This window comes from Astyanax mexicanus, chromosome 15 (genome assembly GCF_023375975.1).
Source record: "Astyanax mexicanus isolate ESR-SI-001 chromosome 15, AstMex3_surface, whole genome shotgun sequence".
Lineage (NCBI taxonomy): Eukaryota > Metazoa > Chordata > Actinopteri > Characiformes > Acestrorhamphidae > Astyanax > Astyanax mexicanus.
The window spans coordinates 41,935,001-41,958,439 of NC_064422.1; the positions used below are offsets into that span (position 1 = coordinate 41,935,001).

At 38.9% G+C, this 23,439-nt stretch overlaps 1 protein-coding gene across 4 annotated transcripts in view; it reads right to left on the reverse strand.

The window, feature by feature from the left end:
* Positions 1 to 23,439, reverse strand: part of ryr2a (ryanodine receptor 2a (cardiac)) — a 348,664-nt gene that overhangs the window by 83,488 nt on the left and 241,737 nt on the right. For all 4 annotated transcript variants that reach the window (XM_049464528.1, XM_049464527.1, XM_049464526.1 and 1 more), the window contains exons 54-68: positions 22,357 to 22,494; positions 21,610 to 21,687; positions 20,338 to 20,413; positions 17,853 to 17,976; positions 16,602 to 16,717; positions 16,242 to 16,306; positions 14,814 to 14,935; positions 13,631 to 13,680; positions 10,391 to 10,451; positions 7,983 to 8,221; positions 5,686 to 5,767; positions 5,411 to 5,541; positions 4,153 to 4,473; positions 3,034 to 3,274; positions 1,508 to 1,595 (exon numbers count right to left, since the gene is read on the reverse strand). In XM_049464528.1, the coding sequence (XP_049320485.1) occupies positions 1,508 to 1,595; positions 3,034 to 3,274; positions 4,153 to 4,473; positions 5,411 to 5,541; positions 5,686 to 5,767; positions 7,983 to 8,221; positions 10,391 to 10,451; positions 13,631 to 13,680; positions 14,814 to 14,935; positions 16,242 to 16,306; positions 16,602 to 16,717; positions 17,853 to 17,976; positions 20,338 to 20,413; positions 21,610 to 21,687; positions 22,357 to 22,494 (1,932 nt within the window). The remainder of the gene's footprint in view (positions 1 to 1,507; positions 1,596 to 3,033; positions 3,275 to 4,152; positions 4,474 to 5,410; positions 5,542 to 5,685; positions 5,768 to 7,982; positions 8,222 to 10,390; positions 10,452 to 13,630; positions 13,681 to 14,813; positions 14,936 to 16,241; positions 16,307 to 16,601; positions 16,718 to 17,852; positions 17,977 to 20,337; positions 20,414 to 21,609; positions 21,688 to 22,356; positions 22,495 to 23,439) is intronic.

The window sequence follows — 23,439 nt, forward strand, 5'->3', positions numbered from 1 at the left end:
CAGCATAAAGTTATCCAAAAGCAGTGTGTAAGACTGGTGGAGGAGAACATGATGCCAAGATGCATGAAAACTGTGATTAAAAAACAGGGTTATTCCACCAAATATTGATTTCTGAACTCTTATAACTTTATGAATATGAACTTGTTTTCTTTGAATTATTTGAGGTCTGAAAGCTCTGCATCTTTTTTTTTTGTTATTTCAGTCATTTCTCATTTTCTGTAAATAAATGCTCTAAATGACAATAATTTCATTTGGAATTTGGGAGAAATGTTGTCTGTAGTTTATAGAATAAAATATCAATGCTCATTTTACTCAAACATAAACCTATAAATAGCAAAATCAGAGAAACTGATTCAGAAACTGAAGTGCTCTCTTCATTTCTTTCCTGGGCTGTTTTTACACAGAAAGATGTTACACAGAAAAGTTTAATTAAATAGGTCCTATAAACAAATAACGTTACGTACAGCCAACAGTGCTGCAACATCGCAGTTTTAAAAAAAAACAGTCAGGAAAAGTTGTAATCTTATGAGAATAAAGTTGTAATATTAAAAGGGAAAAGTAGTGCAGATTTTGCAGTGGAAGTGTTGCTAAAAGTAGCCACTTTAAATGCATAAAGCTTGATACCCCATAAACCAAAAAAAATATATACAGCTCTGGAATAAAATAAGAGATTACTTCAGTTTCTAAACCAGTTTCTCCCAAATTTCAAATAAAAATATAGTCATTTAGAGCATTTATTTGCAGAAAATCATAAATGACTGAAATAACAAAAAAGATGCAGAGCTTTCAGACCTCAAATAATGCAAAGAAAACAAGTTCATATTCATAAAGTTTTAAGAGTTCAGAAATCAATATTTGGTGGAATAACCCTGTTTTATAATCACAGTTTTCATGCATCTTGGCCTCATGTTCTCCTCCACCAGTCTTACACACTGCTTTTGGATAACTTTATGCTGCTTTACTCCTGGTGCAAAAAATCAAGCAGTTCAGTTTGGTGGTTTGATGGTTTGTGATCATCCATCTTCCTCTTGATTATATTCCAGAGGTTTTCAATTTGGTAAAATCAAAGAAACTAATGTTTTTGTAGCGGCTTATAGCCTGGAAATTAGGGTAAATACCCAACAAATGGTCAGTTTCACTGCAGACTGAAGCATCCGAGCTTCACAGATCATTCACGACTGGATCATTCTCTCCACACTCGAATCACATGGTTCAGCTGGAACTCTAACATTAACCAAACATCATTTGAAGTCACAAGCCATCACAAATCAGTCGTGCAGCTCCGACTCTCTGACGGGTTTCTCTCACAGGCTAAACGCTGGATTATTTCACATCAAATATCATAAACACTGCAGATCTGACTGAACAGTTCATATCTGTGAGAATTAGAGTTATAGTCACAGTTTACTAATGAACCCATAGCCGGATTTGACAATGATTGAGTGCACATTAATTGGTGATGTTGAATGGCTTTGTGTGTGTGTGTGTGTGTGTGGGCTTGACTCACGTGTGATTTGGCCCAGAAGATGAAGACCTCGGCCACCATGCGGAACAGTTCCTCAGCCTCGGGGTTCGGCTCTTTCAGCCACTTCGCTCTAAAAAAAATCACAAAACCAAATCATAATATTACATCAGCAGTGCTATTCTAATCATACATTTACCTCAGCAGTGCTATTCCAATCATACATTTACCTCAGCAGTGCTATTCCAATCATACACTTACCTCAGAAGTGCTATTCTAATCATACATTTACCTCAGCAGTGCTATTTCAATCAGACATTTACCTCAGCAGTGCTATTCCAATCATACACTTACCTTGGCAGTGCTATTCCAATCATACACTTACCTTGGCAGTGCTATTCCAATCATACATTTACCTCAGCAGTGCTATCGTAATCATCCTTTTACCTCAGCCATTCTATTCTAATCATACACTTACCTCAGAAGTGCTATTCTAATCATACATTTACCTCAGCAGTGCTATTCCAATCATAAATTTACCATACCAGCGCTATTATAATCATACATTACCTCAGCAGTGCTTTTCCAATCATACATTTACCTCAGCAGTGCTATTCTAATCATACACTTACCTTGGCAGTGCTATTCCAATCATACACTTACCTTGGCAGTGCTATTTCAATCATACATTTACCTCAGCAGTGCTATACCAATCATAAATTTACCTCAGCAGTGCTATTGTAATCATCCTTTTACCTCAGCCATGCTATTCTAATCATACACTTACCTCAGAAGTGCTATTCTAATCATACATTTACCTCAGCAGTGCTATTCCAATCATAAATGTACCATACCAGCGCTATTATAATCATACATTACCTCAGCAGTGCTTTTCTAATCATACATTTACCTCAGCAGTGCTATTCTAATCATACACTTACCTCAGAAGTGCTATTCTAATCATACATTTACCTCAGCAGTGCTATTCCAATCATAAATGTACCATACCAGCGCTATTCTTATCATACATTACCTCAGCAGTGCTATTATAATCATAGTTTTACCTGCCTCAGCAGTGCTATTCCAATCATACATTTACCTCATCAGTGTTTTTCTAATCATACATTTACCTCAGCAGTGCTATGTATTCATACATTTGCCTTTGCAGTGCTATTCTAATCATAAATTTACCTCAGCAGTGCTATTGAAATCATAAATTTACCTCAGCAGTGCTATTGAAATCATACATTTACTGCAGCAGTGCTATGTGGAGGGAGAGTGTGTGTGAAGTGACACCACTTATGAGAAAATACTAATGTTATAGAAAATACTGCAAAATAAATAAATATATAAATAAAAGAGACATGGTTTGCTATAAAATATTTGGTCTTTTCACTTATTTGAGCAAAAAACATTTTTTTTTTTTGCAATTTCTGCTAAATATTGTATATTGTATATGATACATATACATTTAAATTGTTTTATAAATCCCAACAGGCTGCACTTTCTCCACAAGGTCGCGCTATTATTTACTAAATATTTGTCAGCTGCATATGCTCATTAAAACCCACCTGTTGTAGTCGACGAATCTGATGAGCAGTGGGTAGAAGGCGTACAGGTCTCGCACCAGGATGGTGAACTCGTCCAGGATCAGCAGCTCCGCCTCCGACATCTCGCCCCGCCCCTCAGCCTTGGTGTGCTCTTCATCCAGAAGAACCGTCGCCGCCTTCTTCTTCAGCTTCTCCATCAGCGGCAGGAAGTGGCTCTTCAGCAGCTGGGGGCGGGCCTTGCTGATGATTGGCTGGGAGAAGACTGCCGGAGAAAGAGCAGTGATGGGAGGGGCTTGTGAAAGGTCAGGATGTGCGATGATGCACAGTTAGCATCACGCTAATTGGTACATTAAGGATACACTTACATACTGAGGGATTACAATTCAGGTCAATGTAAAATATACAGTACCAGTCAAAAGTTTGAACACACCTTAAACTCAGTGTTTTTTCATTATTTTATGAAATATATGGAATTGTTTAGTAAAAAGAAAAGTGTTAAACAAACCAGAATATGTTTTATATTTTAGATTCTTCAAAGCAGCTCCTCTTGTTTAGATTAGACAGTTTTGCACATCTTGGCTGGATTTTCTCAGTCAGCTTTATGAGGTAGAGTCACCTGAAATTCAGGCTTTCAGTTAACAGCTGTGCTGAACTCATCAAGAGTTAATTACTTGAATTTCTTGTCTCTTAATAAAGTGTTTGAGAGCATCAGTTAAAGTAAAGTAGTGAAGAGGTAGAGTTACAGGTATACAGTGAATAGTGAATATTTGAGTAATGTTCTAATCTAGATTATGAGTAGCAAGTATCCTTGAGTATCCTCAAGTGCAGTCACTGCAAAAAAAGACCATCCAAAATGTTAAGATGATGAAACTGGCACTTATCAGTACTGCTCCAGGAACAGCAACCTAAAAGCTTCTTCACAGAGTATTTTGGTTTGTTAAACACTTTTAAGTTACTACATGATTCCTTATATGTTCATTCATAGTCTAGATGACTTCAGTATTAATCTACGATTAATTCTAAGATTAAAAAACTGATGTAAACAGCTTTGAATGAGAAGTGATTTAACACAATCTGTTACATTCTATATAAAGATGCAACATACTGTCTATATTTAGATGCATTAGATGATTTATTTACCCGCGAGTCTCTTCATCCAGGCTCCCTCGTCGATGCCCAGGTTGTTGTAGATGATCTTGAGGATGTTCCCCAGCAGGGCGTTCATGTGCTCGGAGGTCAGCGAGGTGCAGCAGCTCTCGGCGTGCTCTGGGTTGCTCTCGGGTCCGTGCTCCCACCAGTGGGACATGTAGCTGCAGAGCATGGGCAGCACCACCTCCATGACGTGGGGCATCTGGGTGTAGCGCATCCCCGACTCCGCCAGCTCCATAATCTCCTCCAGAGCTTTCTCCAGAGACGGCACCAGCGGACACACCTCCTCCACCTGCGTGGGAAGACCGGAGGCTGGCGGGAGAGAAAGAAGGAGATATTTTGGATTATTTCGAACTATTCTGAATAACTGATTTATCCATGCACTACAAACAACAACCCGGCTAACAGAGAACTTTATAAGAACGTTGTTGTATGATTATTTAGACTGACCGTTACAGTTTTTTTTTTTTTACACAGACAGGATTTAGCTAACTGTACCTGTGATTAAAGACTGCAGTTTTTACTGTTTTAGTGTTACTGTTCAGTGTTTTTATTTACTCGATCACTGAAAAGCAGAGGAAATCAGAAAATAAGGCATTTAAAAGCTGGGAGACATTTAAACTTTAAAGTCCACTGATATTTTTTGAATTGTGATCATGTGATCTGTGTAGCGTTTGGAGGCTTTGAGGAACTTTGGACACGATGGGTTGAGTGTGGAGTCGACTCACTAAATTAATCGGTTCACGAATTGAATGCAAATTCTGTTTTAAATCAATGATTCAAAACATTGTTTAAAAGACCATGTGTTAATATGAGGCTCTGAGCTTGGGGGAAACTCTGAGACGACACAGAGCTCTCATTAGACACTGGATTAAACTTCAGAACTGAGAAATAAAGCAGTAAAACAGACACAGAAAGTTACTGCACAAGACACTTTGAAGGAGAGATTATTGTTGAGTGTTTTCCACAATTGATTCTTTTTAGCTCTTTCTATTCATATATTTGCTTTATGCTGATGTATTGAGCCATTCTTGAATCATTAAGCTGAGAAGACATCTGGTGCTGATTGGGTTAAAGTACCAGTACTAAACAAATGGGGTATTTTAGCTACCAGTTTTGAAGGCAAAGTATCAAGATACTTTTCAAGTATTGATATATCGTGCAACACTAATCTCAGTAAGCTCAGAATTATATTAATAGCAACAGATTGGGGTAGATGTAGGTGTAGCATGGAGGTGTCTGTGCTGACCTGTTCTGTCTTTGGAGCCTTTAGTGTTGTAGATGGAGTAGCTGTTGAATTTGTTGAGATTTGGCTCCAGAAAGGCCACAGGAAACGCACCAGAGAACGCAGCCAGACACTCGCCCAGAGCAGGTCGCTGCCTGCACACAGCCCATAAGACAGCAATACAGCACAACAGCACAGCTATAACACTTATATAACTTATTATCTGTGATCTACAACAGTGCAAACACTTACAAACACTTTTTACACCGCTGTATATATAGATAGATATATATCTGTACCTTTCCACGTAGATGCTTTTGCTGGTGCCGAGAGAGTAGAGGCTGTTTAAGATCCTGTAACAGGACACCTGGACATCATCCACTGCAAAACAGGACAAAATAAATAAATAAATAAAACAAAAAAATTAGATAGACAGATGCACAGACAGATAGACAGAGTGAGACCGACAGAGACAGATAGACAGACAGAAATATAGACAGACAGACAAACATAGATAGACAGACCAGACAGACAGACAGACAGTAGGACAGATAAAAAGATAGAATGACAGATGGACAGACAGATAGACAGAGTGAGATTGACAAAGACAGACAGACAGGCAGTCAGAGATAGATAGATTGACAGACAGACAGACAGACAGATGGACAGACAGACAGATAGACAGAGTGAGACCAACAGAGACAGACAGACAGAAAGATAGACATACAGACAAATATAGATAGACAGACCAGAATGACAGACAGATGGACAGATAAAAAGATAGAAAGTCAGATGGACAGACAGATAGACAGAGTGAGATTGACAAAGACAGACAGACAGGCAGTCAGAGATAGATAGATTGACAGACAGACAGACAGATGGACAGACAGACAGATAGACAGAGTGAGACCAACAGAGACAGACAGACAGAAAGATAGACATACAGACAAATATAGATAGACAGACCAGAATGACAGACAGATGGACAGATAAAAAGATAGAAAGTCAGATGGACAGACAGAGAGACAGAGTGAGACCGACAGAGACAGACAGACAGGCAGTCAGAGATAGATAGACTGACAGACAGACAGATGGACAGACAGATAGACAGAGTGAGAGCGATAGAGACAGACAGACAGACAGACAGACAGACAGACAGAAAGATAGACATACAGACAGATATAGATAGACAGACCAGACAGACAGACAGATGGACAGATAAAAGGACAGACAGATGGACAGACAGATAGACAGAGTGAGACAGACAGAGACAGACAGACAGAAAGATATAAATACAGTCAGACAAATATAGACAGACAGGCAGTCAGAGATAGATAGATTGACAGACAGACAGACAGACAGATGGACAGACAGATAGACAGAGTGAGACCGACAGAGACAGATAGACAGACAGGCAGACAGACATACAGACCGATATAGATAGACAGACCAGACAGACAGACAGATGGACAGATAAAAAGATAGAAAGACAGATGGACAGACAGATAGACAGAGTGAGATTGACAGAGATAGACAGACAGACAGAAAGATATAAATACAGTCAGACAAATATAGACAGACAGACAGTCAGAGATAGATAGATTGACAGACAGACAGACAGATGGACAGACAGCTAGACAGAGTGAGACCGACAAAGACAAACAGACAGACAGACAGAAAGATAGACATACAGACAGATATAGATAGACAGACCAGACAGATGGACAGATAAAAACATAGAAAGACAGATGGACAGACAGATAGACAGAGTGAGACCGACAGAGACAGACAGACAGACAGACAGAAAGCTAGACATACAAACACATACAGATAGACAAACTGAATAGACAGACAGACAGACAGACAGTCGGACAGATAAAAAGGTAGAAAGACAGATGGACAGACAGATAGACAGAGTGAGATTGACAGAGCCAGACAGACAGAAAGATATAAATACAGTCAAACAAATATAGACAGACAGACAGACAGACAGGCAATCAGAGATAGATAGATTGACAGACAGACAGACAGATGGACAGATAGACATACAGACAGATATAGATAGACAGACTAGACAGACAGATGGACAGATAAAAAGATAGAAAGACAGATGGACAGACAGATAGACAGAGTGAGACCAACAGAGACAGGCAGACAGACAGAAAGATATAAATACAGTCAGACAAATATAGACAGACAGACAGACAGAGATAGATAGATTGACAGACAGGCAGATGGACAGAGTGAGACAGACAGAGACAGACAGAAAGATAGACATACAGACAGATATAGATAGACAGACTAGACAGACAGACAGACAGAGATAAAAAGATGGAAAGACAGATGGGTAGACAGATAGACTGAGTGAGACCGACAGAGACAGACAGACAGACAGAAAGATAGACATACAGACAGACAGATATAGACAGACAGACAGACTATACAGTGCAGTGCTGAAGGCAGTTTTTTGCAGGTAATAATCAGTATAATGATTTGATAATATGGCAACATTAGTTTTACAGGTCTAAACAGAAACGTTGCCTCATATCAGTGCTTTAATCTGACCTTTAACCTTTAATCAGATCTAAAGACTCACGTATGAGGTCCTCCCCGAACAGGTTCTGTCCGATGTGCTCGAACAGCGAGGAGAGGACGGGCAGCAGGGCGACGGTGGTGTAGTTGATGATCTGGGTCACTCCTTTAGGCTGGGTTCTGGTGTGGGTGAACTGACCCTGCCGCAGGTTCTCCATGGTTCTCTCCAGATCCTCCGCAGCGTTCTCGAAGAACGCCCGTAGAGCCGCCTTCACCGTCTCCAGACCCGTCTTCATCACTGTCCTGCAGACACGGGACATTTTACACATCATTAACATCAATATAATATAATACACACAATATCTCTATTTCTATAACTGATACAGTGTTAGCACAGCCTGGGAACACTCACACTTATATAAGTTGTGAGGTATTATCTTCTAAGTCTAAGCCAGTGTTCTCATGGTAAGGCAATACAAAAGTTATTAAGTATTTTTTTTTCAAAATTCTGCTACTCCGTGCCAGCAGATGTAATACAATTATTATAGGTTAGCTTAGCATTTCATGTTATTTTCATTTAGTGGATGCTGAGTGGCCCAGCTGTCTGGGATGATTGAGAAATCACTATTTCGAATCCCAGTCATGCAGCTTGCCATCAGCTGCCGGAGCCCTGAGAGAGCACAATTGGTCTTACTCTCTCTGGGTGAGTACAGTAAGTAGATGGCTCTCTTTGCCCTTATTTCTACTAGGGTGATATGGATCAGCACAAGGCTGCATCTGTGAGCTGATGTCTCAGAACCGAGTCGCTGCACTTTCCTCCGAGTGTTAGCGCTGTGATGCTACTCGGCTATAATGAGGCATCAGCAGCAGTTCAAAAAGAGGCGAAGTCTGATTTCACATGTATCGGAGGAGGCATGTGCTGGGCTTTACCCTCCTGGTGCCATTATTAGTGATGAGAGATATACAGCCAAATTAAGGGCAGCTAAATTAATGGGTGGGACAACTGGCCTATAGCTAAATTGAGGAAAAATTTGTGAGACTATATTTATTATTAATAATAGATTTATACGATATTAAGATAGATATTATAAAGTCAACTGATAATGAATTAGGATTGCAAGTCATAACGGGTTATGCATTTTTATAAATATTCATAACCTTGTTTATAATGCCTTATAAATGCATTATAATATGCTATGAATGTGGTTATAGAGTCTAATAGAGGCGACATTCATAGAAAGTGTTTCTACTGCTTTAAATAGCAACAGCCCTATTTTATGTGCATTCTATAATTAATATAATACTTATTATCTCTTAAAATGATTAAAGCATTGGTTAAATAAAGACAATTAAACAACATGGTTATTTCTCTTATTCTTAAATAGTTGTCTATATCCAATTCTAGCCCATAGTTTCCAAAATACTGTATATCAGCCCCTATTTTGACCATTCACCTTAATAAGGACTACAGACTACACATTGATATAAATATCTAGCTTACACACATTAACCACAGGAACTGAAACAGTAGATGGCCTTAATATCTTTATTGTCTATTATTATACCACAGTGAGTTCCAACCCTGCAATCTGATTGGCTGAGAGGCCTTTTTTGAGTTCTATGAGTGCCATTATCAGCCGGTAATGCACTGTAACCAAAGCTCTCCATGTATTACTCCGCCACAAACAGGTAACCTAGCAACGATGCAGCGCTTACAAGCCAAACAGCGCTAAAGCTACAAACAGAGCAGAAATTTAACTATTTTAACTTGCAAACCGATCCTATTTTCTTCTGCTTTTTAACTCAAAATCTTTCAATAAACAGTGATAATGGAACTGTGGTATAATTACAATAATGCATTCGAAGTTTGTGCTAAAACCTGTAATATTGTCACTATAGTGCCAATATTACGCGTTATAGCACTCCCTCTCATGTTTTATTTAAGCAATAATAAATAAAGTCCAGCACTCGTTTAACTGAAATATATATATTTTTTAAGAATTAAAGTTTTGTTTACTTCGGTGAATTACAAGAGTCCACATTACATTCAGCTTAAATACCCTATATTAACTGGAAAATATATACACTTAAGCTTTTATTTTAATATTAACAACTTTTAACCTGATATTGATGGCTGATAATGTGTGTAAAATGCTTATTTATTTGTGGGACCGCGTCTTTGCCTGCGCTGACTATTGGAGACATGGCATTTCTGCACTGTGCCTATAGAATCTAGCGCCTCCCGGTGGTTTTTAATAATATCGCATCTGGTTTGTATTTGGTTTGTAAGCGCTGCATCGTTGCTAGGTTACCTGTATGTGGCGGAGTAATACATGGAGAGCTTTAGTTACAGTGCATTATCGCCTAATAATGTCACTCATAAAACGCCTCTCAGCCAATCACATTACAGGGTCGGAACTAACTGTGGTATAATGCCTAATTAAAGGCATATTTGGTGCTGATGTTCCTGACCTGGCGTCCAGCGTCTGTCCCAGTATATGAAGGCAATTTACTATAGAGGTAGAGTCGTTTCCTGAGAATATTACAAACAAAAAATACATATTAAAGCATATTAAATATTAAATTACATGATGATGGTTTACCCATCCAATTATAGCATGCAACTACAATAATCACACTGTCCAATATTCTGCTCAAACACTGTTTAATGTGTTTAATCTCTTACTGTTCTCAACTCTTTGTACTTAAACTTGAGCAGTTTCTAAGGCTAGCACAACAGAGGAAACTCTTGCTCTTCTATCCTTTCCTGGGGCAGTCCTGATGAGTGCCAGTTTCATCATCATCATAATGTTTCTAATGGTCTTTGCTGTGACTGAAATTGAGGATACTTTCTCTTCATAGTATGGATGACTTTAGTATTAACCCACAATGCAGAACATTTCAAAATAGTGAAAAAAAAAAAAAAACTAAACTTTGGCTGGAAATGTTGGAACAGAATATTGGACTTTAACTCTCCAGGCAAATCAAACCAAAAACACTGGGCATGAAGGGATGAAGGACACTTTGTGGTACAAGCAACATCACATCACTGCAATCTCCTGCTCATCCCATTTCCACAATATCACAAAATCTGCCTTAGAAGAGCTTCAACTGAGGAACAAGCTTTAATTCCGGAGCTATTCTGATTTTAATAGACTAATGCTGCGTTCACACAGCAAGTAAAAGTGGCCCAAATCTGATTTTTCCGATGTTTAGTTTAGGCTGTTCACACTATTAACCCATATCTCATATCTGTCTGAAGGTGTCCGTTTGGCACCTTGTAAGTGACACACATGCACGACATAGCCGTGCTTCACATTAAGTTTCACTTTAATCCTTTAGCCAGAATCTTAAGAGCTGTAAAGGAGTACATAATGCAGCTTTTTGAGAACTCTGGTTTGTTTGTATCCTTAGTGCGGTTTGATTGAGCAGGTGTGAAAACAGCAGAGGTGGAAAAAGTACAGAAAAATTTTAAGTAAGTAAAAGTACCTTTACTTTGCTAAAATTCTACTCAAGTAAAAGTAAAAGTACCCATCTAAAAATCTACTCGAGTAAAACTAAAAAAGTACTCAATTTAAAATGTACTTGGAGTAAAAGTTACATAGCTACTTTTATTTATTTGATTTAAAAAAGTACAACAAATCATAAATTATTTTGTTTGTCACATACATCTACTGATGCAACCTGGACACATCATCAGTGATGTTACCTGGGGTCACTGAGTGTTTCGGGTCTTTCAAACATCATACACTCTCACCCAGGCGACCTAGCTGGGGTTGATCAGGCCCCAGCTTGTGTCCAGGTAGCGCTACCACACCCACGGTTCTCCTCTCCTTATCCACAGCCACCTTGAGGCAACTTCTGCTGCCTCAGTGGCCTCCTTAATGGCCCTTCGCTTGCAGGCCCCACTGATGCCCAAGATGTTGTAGGCCCTGCAGAGAGATTGGCCAGCGAACCCTCTGCATCCAACCTCAATGGGCTCACACCGTGCTTGCCACCCATTGTTCTGGCACTCCCCCACAAGCTCTGCATATTTCGCCCTCTTCCTCTCGTTGGCCTCCTCAATCCGCTCCTCCCAGGGTACAGTGAGTTCAAGAAGAACAATCTGCTTGGAGGTCTTGGAGATCAGCACTATATCTGGCCGCAGTGTTGTAGTGGCAGCATTTTCTGGGAATTTAAGTTGCCTCCCCAGGTCAACCTTCAATTCCCAGTCTTGTGCTGTTGTAAGCAGGCCAGTTGAGGCAGCCCTGGCAGCTGATGGTGGATTCTCCCCAGGGCGAACAAAAGTGATTATGTTCTTGCCTTGGCGGAAGCGCTTGCATTGGGTAATTCCCCAGCTGATGGTGTTCGCTATGGCCTTTAGGACTTGGTCATGGCGCCAGCGGTAGCGCCCCTCGCCCAGGGCTTTCGGACAGCAACTGAGGATATGTTCCAGGGTCCCCCTCTTCATGCACAGGTTGCAGACTGGTGACTCCACCAATCCCCAACTGAACAAGTTGGATGGGCTTGGTAGCACATCGTAGACAGCCTGGATCAGGAATCGTATGCGATGAGGTTCTGATTTCCACAGCTCTGCCCATGAGACTTTGCGTTCCACGGCACGCTCCCATCTTGTCCAGGCTCCCTGCTGCCGCATTCCAACTGTCCAATTAAATTGTTTTAATGAACTATTATTCCACATAATAATTTGGACCTATCAGGCAGTATTTGTTCAGACCACCCCATAAAACATTTTCAAGAACAAGTGGTATAGGTTTCTATGATCTATTTTTTTTCTTTACTGTTAAAAAGTTATGGTTATATATGTGACTATAAACTGTATTTTTACAGTTTTACAGTTCACTGTTATATTTTAACATGCCATTGCTATGCTTTAACTGCTATTTACATGTTTTTTTAACATTCAAGCAGTTTTTTAATGATAAAATTACTTACACCACATGCTTTCTCAGGTTTGATGTGGAAGTTTTGAAAGCTGACAGCTCTGTCCGGCTCTGTCCACATTTTGTATTGCATGAGGACGTTATTGCCTCATTATTCCATTCGTGAGCATCAGTGCACCTGAGTTACTGAGTTATTTTTTACTCAGTAACGGGGAGTTTTCCAATGTAGCAAAGTAGATTACTTGTGTCAAAATGTACTTGAGTAAAAGTAAAATTACCTATTTTAAAAACAACAAATTACTCATAAAATCTACTCAATTACAGTAACTTGAGTACATGTAATTCATTACTTTCCACCTCTGGAAAACAGTAATCTCACTCGGGTACAGATCTGGTGAACGCGATCTGGTCTCAATCCGACCCGACTATCAAATATACTTTTTTAATTGAGCTAAACTGCTGATATTAGCAGTTTGATCTGATATATTAGCCAGATAATATACTGATATGAACAAACTCTGTTTCTGCTGCTCCATGCTGTTTATACACATGGTCTGTGCAGCGTTCACTGATTTATTGTTGCACATTTTGGGGCGTTTACATTTAGGTTTTTATGCCTGTGTGAAAACAAACCAAACAGAGGGAGAAACGCTCCAAATAAACTAGAACTCATCAACTGATCCGGATCATAGAAACTAGAAACTTTAACAACTACAGGTGTGAAAACGCTCTTTTATAGTCAGGAGGCTCTCCCAGGACAGAACAACACACACACACACACACACACACAGTTAAACAACACACGCCCACCCAGCTGCAGAAACCTTACCAAACAGAGATATCCTATGCCTGACAAGAACTCCCAGTTTGCAGAAAAGACTGAGCAAAAGAAGAAGATAAAAACAGAGGAGAGAAAGAAAGAGGAGTACAGCAGAGGAAAGATGTTAGTAGAATCAGTAGAGTAACCTGATCAGAGACAGTACAGACAGAAGCAAACGAAAAAGAACTGCTAAAAGACTGATTAAACAAAAAGACTGAAAGGACAATAATAAAAGAAAAGACCATTAAAGATTTCAAATATTTGGCAACCAGCATAGTGTTTAATTCATAGAATATCATTGAAAAGTTATTTATTTCAGTGATTCAGTTCAAAATGTGAAACTCATATATTATATAGATGTATTAAACACAGAGTGATCTATTTTAAGCATTTATTTCTTTTATTGTTGATTATAATTAAAGCTTACAGCCAATAAAAACCCAAAAATCAGTGTCTCAGAAAATTAGAATATTATATAAGATCAATTGGTACTTTTAGCAGTGTGGGCAGTGTGCCAAGTCCTGCTGGAAAATGAAATCTGCATCTCCATTAAAGTTGTCAGTAGCAGAGGGAAGCATGAAGTGCTGTAAGATTTTGTGGGAAAACAAAACTGCACTGACTTTAGACTTGATAATAAAACACAGTGGATCAACAGCAGCAGATGACATGTCTCTCCAAACCATCACTGATCATCAGTACATTTTACATTTCATTTAAAGTAAATCAAGGGAGCAGAGTCTGGAGGAAGAGTGGAGAGACACACAGTCCAAACTGCTCGAGGTCTAGTGTGAAGTTTCCACCAATCAGTGATGGTTTGGAGAGATGCGGATTTCATTTTCCAGCAGGACTTGGCACACTGCCCACACTGTTAAAAAAAAAACAATGAGTCTTATATAATATTCTAAATTTCACAGACACTGATTTTTGGGTTTTCATTAGCTGTAAGCTATAATTATAATCAACAATAAAAGAAATAAGCACTTAAAATAGATCACTCTGTGTTTAATACATCTATATAATATATGAGTTTCACATTTTGAACTGAATTACTGAAATAAAGTAATGATATAAAGTAATGATATTATGATAAGAAATAAAGTAATGATATTCTAATTTTTAGAGATGTACCTGTACATCACTAGATGTACCGATCTACTAATTTACATCTACTGAGATGCTCTGAGATACTCACCTGGTCACCATCTCTTTCTCCTTATTGGACGCGTGGCCTCCACTGCCGATTGGCCGGACAGCAGTAGACAGGAAGTAGAGCCGATGGTTCTTAAAGTACTGGTCGACGAGAGGCAGGACGACCTGTGGAGGAAATGTGCAAATGTAACTTGAAGATGTGTTTTGTATCTGGATAGTATTTGCATCTGAACATAGCACAAAAATAAGGACACTTGTGTTTGGTAACTAGATTTAGTATTTATTTGTTGTATTAAGGCTTCTTGGCAATGAATCTTAAATTGTAGGAAAGTCTATCAATTCCCCTTTTAAATGAAGCCACGTTTGTAAGAAACATATATATATATATATTTGTACAAAGCACACAAAGGGCCCTATTTTAGTCATCTATAGCGCACCAGTCAATTGCACATCACGCAGCTGGATTTAGGGTGTGTCGGTGTGTCTTTGTTATCTTGAGGGCACAAAAAGTACACCTTGCACAGCTTAAAACACCCAAAAGGCATGTACTAATTAATCATGGGTGTGGTTAATTTTGGGCGTAACGTGAATCAGTTTGGCAGTTGTCATCCCCTATAAGAGGCAGGTGAGCTCCGACTTTGGCGCGTTCATATCTTAACATAGAGGATACAGCAGAGGATACTGAGCTGCTCGTTCACACTGTGAAGATACACCAGCAGCTCATTGAAGGGAACAGTGATGTTATTTTATTCTTTATTCTGTTTATTCTTGAGTTAAAAGTGTAATGAGCATTTATAGGAATGGACTCTGATGATTGACTGTTGTCAGGGTTTTAATCAGTCAGTGGAGCTCCTGTGTTTTACACCACCAAAGTATACAGAAACACGCCAGAAATTTACCTGAACTCACCTCACTTCCAGACCACCACACTAAACCATCAGTGTAGATATATTCCTAAACTTTCTCTGAAGCTATTTTAACGACGCGGGCACAAGGCTTGAAAATAGACTGTTGACGGGGTGTAAAATAGCAATTAGCATTGTGACGCGCCTTGCGCAGGGTGTACGTAAGTGCCCTATATATATTCTGGATATATACTCTGCGGCTTTGTCGCTTGTCGCCTCTCGCGTGTCATTGCTACAAATCACATCCTGCCATAGGAAATGAATGGTCATCCGTCATGTTTTCGCTTTTTAATGTGAACGCAGGGTTACAGCTAAGCCTGGTCAGTGCTAATTGCCGCTGGGGATTCTGGGATTTAGAGTTTTTTGACCCAGATCTACCAGCTTTTCTACTGAAGCTTCCAGGCCCTCTGCTGGTGGTTGGCGGTATAGGACGCCTTCTTACATATTGTAGTGGTTTCTGTAAATAATACTGATAATATTGAAAATATTGATGGACAATGTTAATGAACTTTAAATTTTAAAAAATAATTTTAAACAGCAATGAAAACAGAGAATAAGCCTCAGACCTTTCCAAAGAACTTCATCTGCTGCTCGTGAGGGATTTTCTCTCCCTTTGGTCGCGTGCTGACATCTAAAACACACACACACACACACATACACATTTTCACTCAGGAAATCATTGAGGATGACCCTCATTTACAATGTTTCAGAGCATTTGCAGCATCAAAGGGATTGAAAAAATGTAATAAGAAATTAGAAACATTAAGGAATAAAATAGTAAAAAATAATAAATAAAAGAAATACTCATTTTAAATCAACATTTAATATATATGAATAAAATATATATGTAACAATTAACAAATCGATTTATCTTAACTCTTCCGATAATTTGCTACTTAAAAAATGTTGTTTTCTACGTTTCTCACCGAACTCCAGCATGTGTTCATGAGCTTCATCTACGTATGTGATGAGCTGCTGCAGAAAGGTGTAGGCGAAGCGCTTCTCTATAGACGGAGTGTCCAGCTCCTGCTCCTTCATAGCCCTGAGAATGAAAGATATTAAAGATCTCATTCCATATTTTTTCATTTATTTTAAAATGTCTAGTTATGGTCTCTAGTATGAAGGAATGTGCTCCGATGATCCGGTAGAACACTGCTTTAGTCCAGTGGAGGAGTGGGCGGGGAGAAACGATAGGATTTCAGCTCTTGCTCATGAATATTCATACATGCAAACATATCGTCGCCTCTGATTGGCTCTGAACAGCACTGCGACACCAGGAGGCACGGACCAGAAGGACAACAGTTAGAAACGTTTTAAAATAAAGACATTTTTACACTAATAACAGTCTTTTTCAATGTCATATGTTTCTTTATAACATGTATAGTAATGCCCCTAAGTGCAGTTTAGCCGCTGATCTAGTCTTAGAGTCTCTGTAAAAAACACCAAATCCACCGGAGATCCTATTTAAACCTATAGTTACTTACACACAGAGGTGGGTAATGCAGGTCCAGAAAGTAAAAATCGGGGTGGATTTTTACTTTTAACTAGTGTTAAAACAGAACTGTTCTAAACACACACCTATCTATCTCACCTGTACTTGGCTGGTGGTGTTTTTCCTCCATAGACAAATTCTAACCATTTGTTCCTTAGCTCTGAATTACTGGGTAAAGTATATAAATACTGCTGTGTTATTCGCACAAATATTTAATTAACTGCATGCTGTTCCTAGCACTGTTAGCTCCTATCTGACGAGACGGCGTCGCCGCCCAGCTTCAGCTCTGACTGTGGGCGGTCCCGAGCCGAGTTGGGTGGGGCATGAATACTAATTCACGTGTTGATGTAGACACGGTGCTTTTCCTGATCAAATCGTTTTTTTCTGAACATTTTCTTTTCTTAGCTGCTGCAGATAAAGGAGGTTGAGGAAGAGTTTCATGTGCAGCATCATAAACAACTCAGAGAAACCTACTGTATTTTACAAAGAACAAGAACAAGTGGATTTTAGCAAAAAGAGAACTTTAAGTAAAGAATAATGCAATAAATACAATATTAATAACAATGTAATAACTATCCCTGTAAGAAAACATTCATATAAGTAATAAATCTTCAATATAGGTGATTTAAAGGTCTTTCTAAGAAAACTAATCTAAATTAAAGTGCTGGTAAATTGTGTATCTCACCTCGATACGGTGTATCCGTTAATCTGAAGGAACTTGAGGATGTCTTGCGCTTTTTCTCGGTCTTTGGATTTCTCTTTGGCAGTTAGAGTGTCGTAGGGAACTAGTAACGGATGACTCCCTCCTCCTGAAATATATAAAAAACACAAAAAAATACAGAGTCAAAACTTTTTAAGATTTTAACTAGGCCTTCTGTATAAGCTACGAATGTCAAACGTAGTTTTAAAACTTCCCTTTTATTTTTGCTGTAGACTGAAAACGTCTGGGCTTGATATTAAAATATGAATATGAGACAAAAGAGAAACATTTCAGCTTTCATTTTCAGGTATTAACATCTGAATCTGATACACAGTTCAGAAGTTATGGTTGCACCTTTTGTCAAATTGACAAACAAAATGTTTTAACTTCTAAACTCAATGTACAATGTCCAATGATCAAAGATTAATGAACCCGTCCCAGAAGAAGCCATGCAAGGCCAAATCATGACACTACCGCCACCGTGTTTCACAGATGAGCTGGTTGTGTTTAAGATCATGAGCAGATTTTTTTTTTTCTCCAAACCTTAGTCTTTCCATCACATTTTGGTAAAGGTAAATCTCTGTCTCATCAGTCCACAGGCTTTAGGCTCTGTATTTCTTGGGAGAAAAAATGCAGCCTGGTCTTCTTATTCACCTCGTTATTAGTGGTTTCCATCTTCTGGTGAAGCCTCTTTACTTTTGTTCATGAAGTCTTTTTTTTCTGTGAACAGTGTCTCCTGTCCTCTGGAGGTTGTTGACGATGTCACTAACAGATGATTTAGGGTTTTTCTTTATGGTCTACCTGTTTATCACCTGTTATTTAGTACACCAGTGATGACTTTCTTCTTCAGGTCATTCCAAATGGTTGTTCTGACTATGGACAATATTTGTGCTCTAATGGATCTGATTGGTATTTCATCTTCTCTCAGCTTTATAGTTGCTTGTTTCAAGTGTTTTTTTAGTCTACTGCAGAAGCAAAGGGATTAGTCTCACTGTTTTAATACATTTGAAGGACACTGTATATATATCTAGGTACCCCATGATTTTTTAAACATTGCTCTTAATTCTTGCTCTGCAAGCCCAAGCCATGGAACATACAGTCTGCACAGGTAAAACCCAAATCTGAAACTGAACATAGACAATCAACGCTATTTATTATTTAAATAATCAATGTATCAGGACACAAGGCCAGTTCAGATGATTTTGCTCAGAAGAAAAAATAAGTGAGTTCAGACAGAAGGTGCTACAGTATCTTCTGAACTGTGTATCAGATCCAGGTGGAAATACGTGGAAATAAAAGCTGAAATGTTATTTTTGTCATATTTATATTTTAATGTCAAACCCAAATGTTTTCAATCTACAGCAGAAATGTTCCAATACTTTTGGAGGGAACTGTATAATCTATGTTTTTAAAATTATAGTACTGGTTAATCTAACACAGCTCATTATGCGCTTATCATCTAAAAATACAGTACATATAATAAAAATGTTTTTAGAAAATTATGATGTCAGATATTACAGTTCAAATTTGTCTTCTGAAGATGCATTTGCTTGGACATATACAGGGGTTGGACAATGAAACTGAAACACCTGGTTTTAGAGCACAATAATTGATTGTGGTGAGGGACAGTTCTGGTGGAAACAGGAGAGTTGAGGTGCACATTGAATTCTGCCGTGATTTGATCAGCCGTGGTTTTATGTTTTGTGGATACAATCCGGGTTAGCACCCGAACATCCCTTTCAGACAGCTTCCTCTTACAGCGTCCACAGTTAATCCTGTTGGATGTGGTTGGTTCTTCTTGGTGGTATGCTGATATAACCCTAAATACTGTGGCTCTTGATGCGTCACAAAGACTTGCTGTCTTGGTCACAGATGCTCCAGCAAGACGTGCACCAACAATTTGTCCTCTTTTGAACTCTGCTTTGTAGCCCATAATGTTGTGTGCATTGCAATATTTAGAGCAGAACTGTGCTCTTACCCTGCTAATTGAACCTTCACACTCTGCTCTTACTGGTGCAATAATGTGCAATTAATGAAGATTGACCACCAGGCTGCTCCAATTTAGCCATGAAACCTCCCACACTAAAATGATGACAGGTGTTTCAGTTTCATTGCCCAACCCTTGAATGTGTTTCTAAAAGTGGGTTATATGCTAAAAAAAATCACAGTACTTTACATACTTTACCTGTTATTACGATAGCAAAGACACACTGACCCACCATAAATCATGCTGTACAGTGCATGGTTAATGTCTCGACTATAAATCACTAAAACATTGACCTCTGTACTGAAATGTGCAGTTTGTCCGTGTTCTTCATTATGGTCACTAAATCATATAAAGTAATCTGATAACAAAACTGGCAATTCTACACTGCATCCTTATGATTCTAGGTTTTAGAAATCCTCCAATAAGGTGAATAAAATGATCATATGATTGTGTAAATGTGAATATAGTGTATCTCAGGCGTACCTTTGGCTTCCAGTTCCAGTTTCTTCTTTTTGGCCCAGATATTGTGGTAATTCTCTGCCAGCAGCTCTGCCATTGACTGCAACACACAAACAAATGGTGCCAAACAATGTAAAAATAACACAGTGTGGGTGATGTAATGTAATATTGAGCAATAAACTAATTCAGCACAAATTTTCGAAAGCATATATGTATATATATATATATATATATATATATGTGTGTGTTAGTGGTGTGCAGTGAGGCCCTTCTTACCCTTCAGAGAAGGAATAAAAATAGGTGCATGTAAATAATTACATAATATTTAATCAGGAAATATATATTATAGTTATTGTAACCTATAAGCATATATTTTGTAAATTAACTAAAATAAAAAAACAGCAACTAGTTCAAAGCATTAGTCTTTAGTCTTAGAGTTTTTCAGTTGCTACAGGACTCTTATCTGACTGACAGCTGTTCTAACCAATCAAAGCTTTTTAAAATGGCTTCTGCTCACGTGTGACTGCGTGACCCTTCTCCTGATTTTGAGAAGGGTGTCGTAATTTGAGTTTGTTAGCAAAGTCGCAGGACAATCTAACCAATCAGATTCGTGATTTTCACTCCAGGGGCAGGGCCATGGCTGTGTAACCCCTTCTCAGCAGCGCTGTGCTGAAGGTGTAACGCGTTGCTTAGTGTAAAACAGCGCGCATGCTGAAATAGTTCAATAGTTTGCTAACTATAATGGAATTGCGACGGTAAATGAGACAGATAATGTCATATCATATTAAAAAGCCTTTTTAAAGGCTCTCCTTCAATGTGAAACTAATTCACAATAAAAGGCCCCCTGACTGGTGAGTTTTTGTGTGTACTTAATGTTTTGGCTGACCTGGCGTCTTGTAGGCATATAAATGTGTGATGTTTGTTGGTCGGCTGTACTTGTAGGAAAGTGAAGTATTGATTTTGTCGCAGAAGGGGTTGCAGAAGGGGTACCCTTATATATATACATATACGTATATATATATATATATATATATATATATATATAGTGTATATGATCAGTCGATAATTCATATCTAATTGTATTGATATAATAATATCAGGATGAATTAGGATGAATGGACCAACAGAAATGCTGTAAAACGATTTGGAATAACATCTTTTTATACTGACTTCAACTGAAAGTTACATGTTTTGGAGATACAAGGTTTTTGTTTTGACTGACAGTAACAAATAATCTTATGTAAAAAAACAACAACAATATATTCTTATGCTATAGGTATTAATATGATCACTCACGTGCAGGTCCCGGGAGAGGGTCACGTTGCTCATGTCTACTGGACGAGGGCTGAAGCCATGAGCGCCCTCTATGGACAGCTATAGATAGAGACACATATCATCAAAATACAATTTCTACTACTGAAATTACTCCAAAAGGGCATGGACAACTCATCCAGGAGGTAAAAAAAACCCAACCCAGAACAACATTTAAAGAACTGCAGGTCTCACTAAAGCCTCAGTTAAGTTACCATAGAAAATGGTATGTGTCCTGTTACATCTGGCAAAAATCACATAACACATAACTTCAGAAAAAAATACATAGTTCGGACAACATTTCTTCAAAATTCCAAATAAAAATATTGTTACTTAAAGCATTTATTTGCAGAAAATGAGAAATGGCTGAAATAACAAAAGACTGATGCAGAGCTTTCAGACCTCAAATAATTCAAAGAAAACAAGTTCATATTCATAAAGATTTAAGAGTTCAGAAATTAATATTTGGTTGAATAACCCTGGTTTTTAATCACAGTTTTCATGCATCTTGGCATCATGTTCTCCTCCACCAGTCTTACACACTGCTTTTGGATAACTTTATGCTGCTTTACTCCTGGTGCAAAAATTCAAGCAGTTCAGTTTGGTGGTTTGATGGTTTGTGATCATCCATCTTTCTCTTGATTATATTCCAGAGGTTTTCAATTTTGTCAAATAGATGCAATGCTAATGAAGCTAATGCTAACTACTCTACTCTATGATCAGTATACAGACCTGGCTGGACAGAGATATCCTGCGAGTGCGGCTGTGTAAACTGGCCGGGTCGCTCTCCCGCGTCCGCTCTATACTCCAACCCCACGACAGCATGGTCTTCAGAGTCTCTCTGATTGGCCAGCGGTAAACCTCCTTATCCTGGAGAAAAAAAGGGAAAATAGGGAGAAATTGAAATAGATAGGATTATGGTTTTAAATCCACTTAGAATGAATATATCATAAAAAACAATCCACAAAAAGAAAATCACTAAAATATACTCCTCAGACCTCTCTGAGAAAAGTGTGGGTGTGGTCTTAATATGCTAATGAATGTGTGTGATTGACAGCATTTTTGGCTACGTTACCATGGCATCAATCACAGCCTTTAGAGGCAAGAAAGCTGCGTACTCTCTCTCTTAGACTCCAGCTGCTGATGGAGAAGCAGCATGATCTACTGTACTCTCTCTCTCTCAGACTCAGACTGCTGATGGAGAAGCAGCATGACCTACTGTACTCTCTCTCTCTCTCGGACTCCGGCTGCTGATGGAAAGAGAAGCAGTATGACCTACTGTACTCTCTCTCTCTCTCTCGGACTCTGGCTGCTGATGGAAAGAGAAGCAGCATGTCCTACTGTACTCTCTCTCTCTCTCTCTCTCTCTCTCAGACTCCGGCTGCTGATGGAAAGAGAAGCAGCATGTCCTACTGTACTCTCTCTCTCTCTCTCTCTCTCTCTCTCTCTCTCTCTCTCTCTCTCAGACTCCGGCTGCTGATGGAAAGAGAAGCAGCATGTCCTACTGTACTCTCTCTCTCTCTCTCTCTCTCTCTCTCTCTCTCTCAGACTCCGGCTGCTGATGGAAAGAGAAGCAGCATGACCTACTGTACTCTCTCTCTCAGACTCCGGCTGCTGATGGAGAAGCAGCATGACCTACTGTACTCTCTCTCTCTCTCGGACTCCGGCTGCTGATGGAAAGAGAGAAGCAGCATCAGCTACTGTACTCTCTCTCTCTCTCGGACTCCGGCTGCTGATGGAGAAGCAACATGACCTCTCTAACCCATGGAACAACAGCATTTTACCTCAAAAAACACACAAAACACACAAAACACA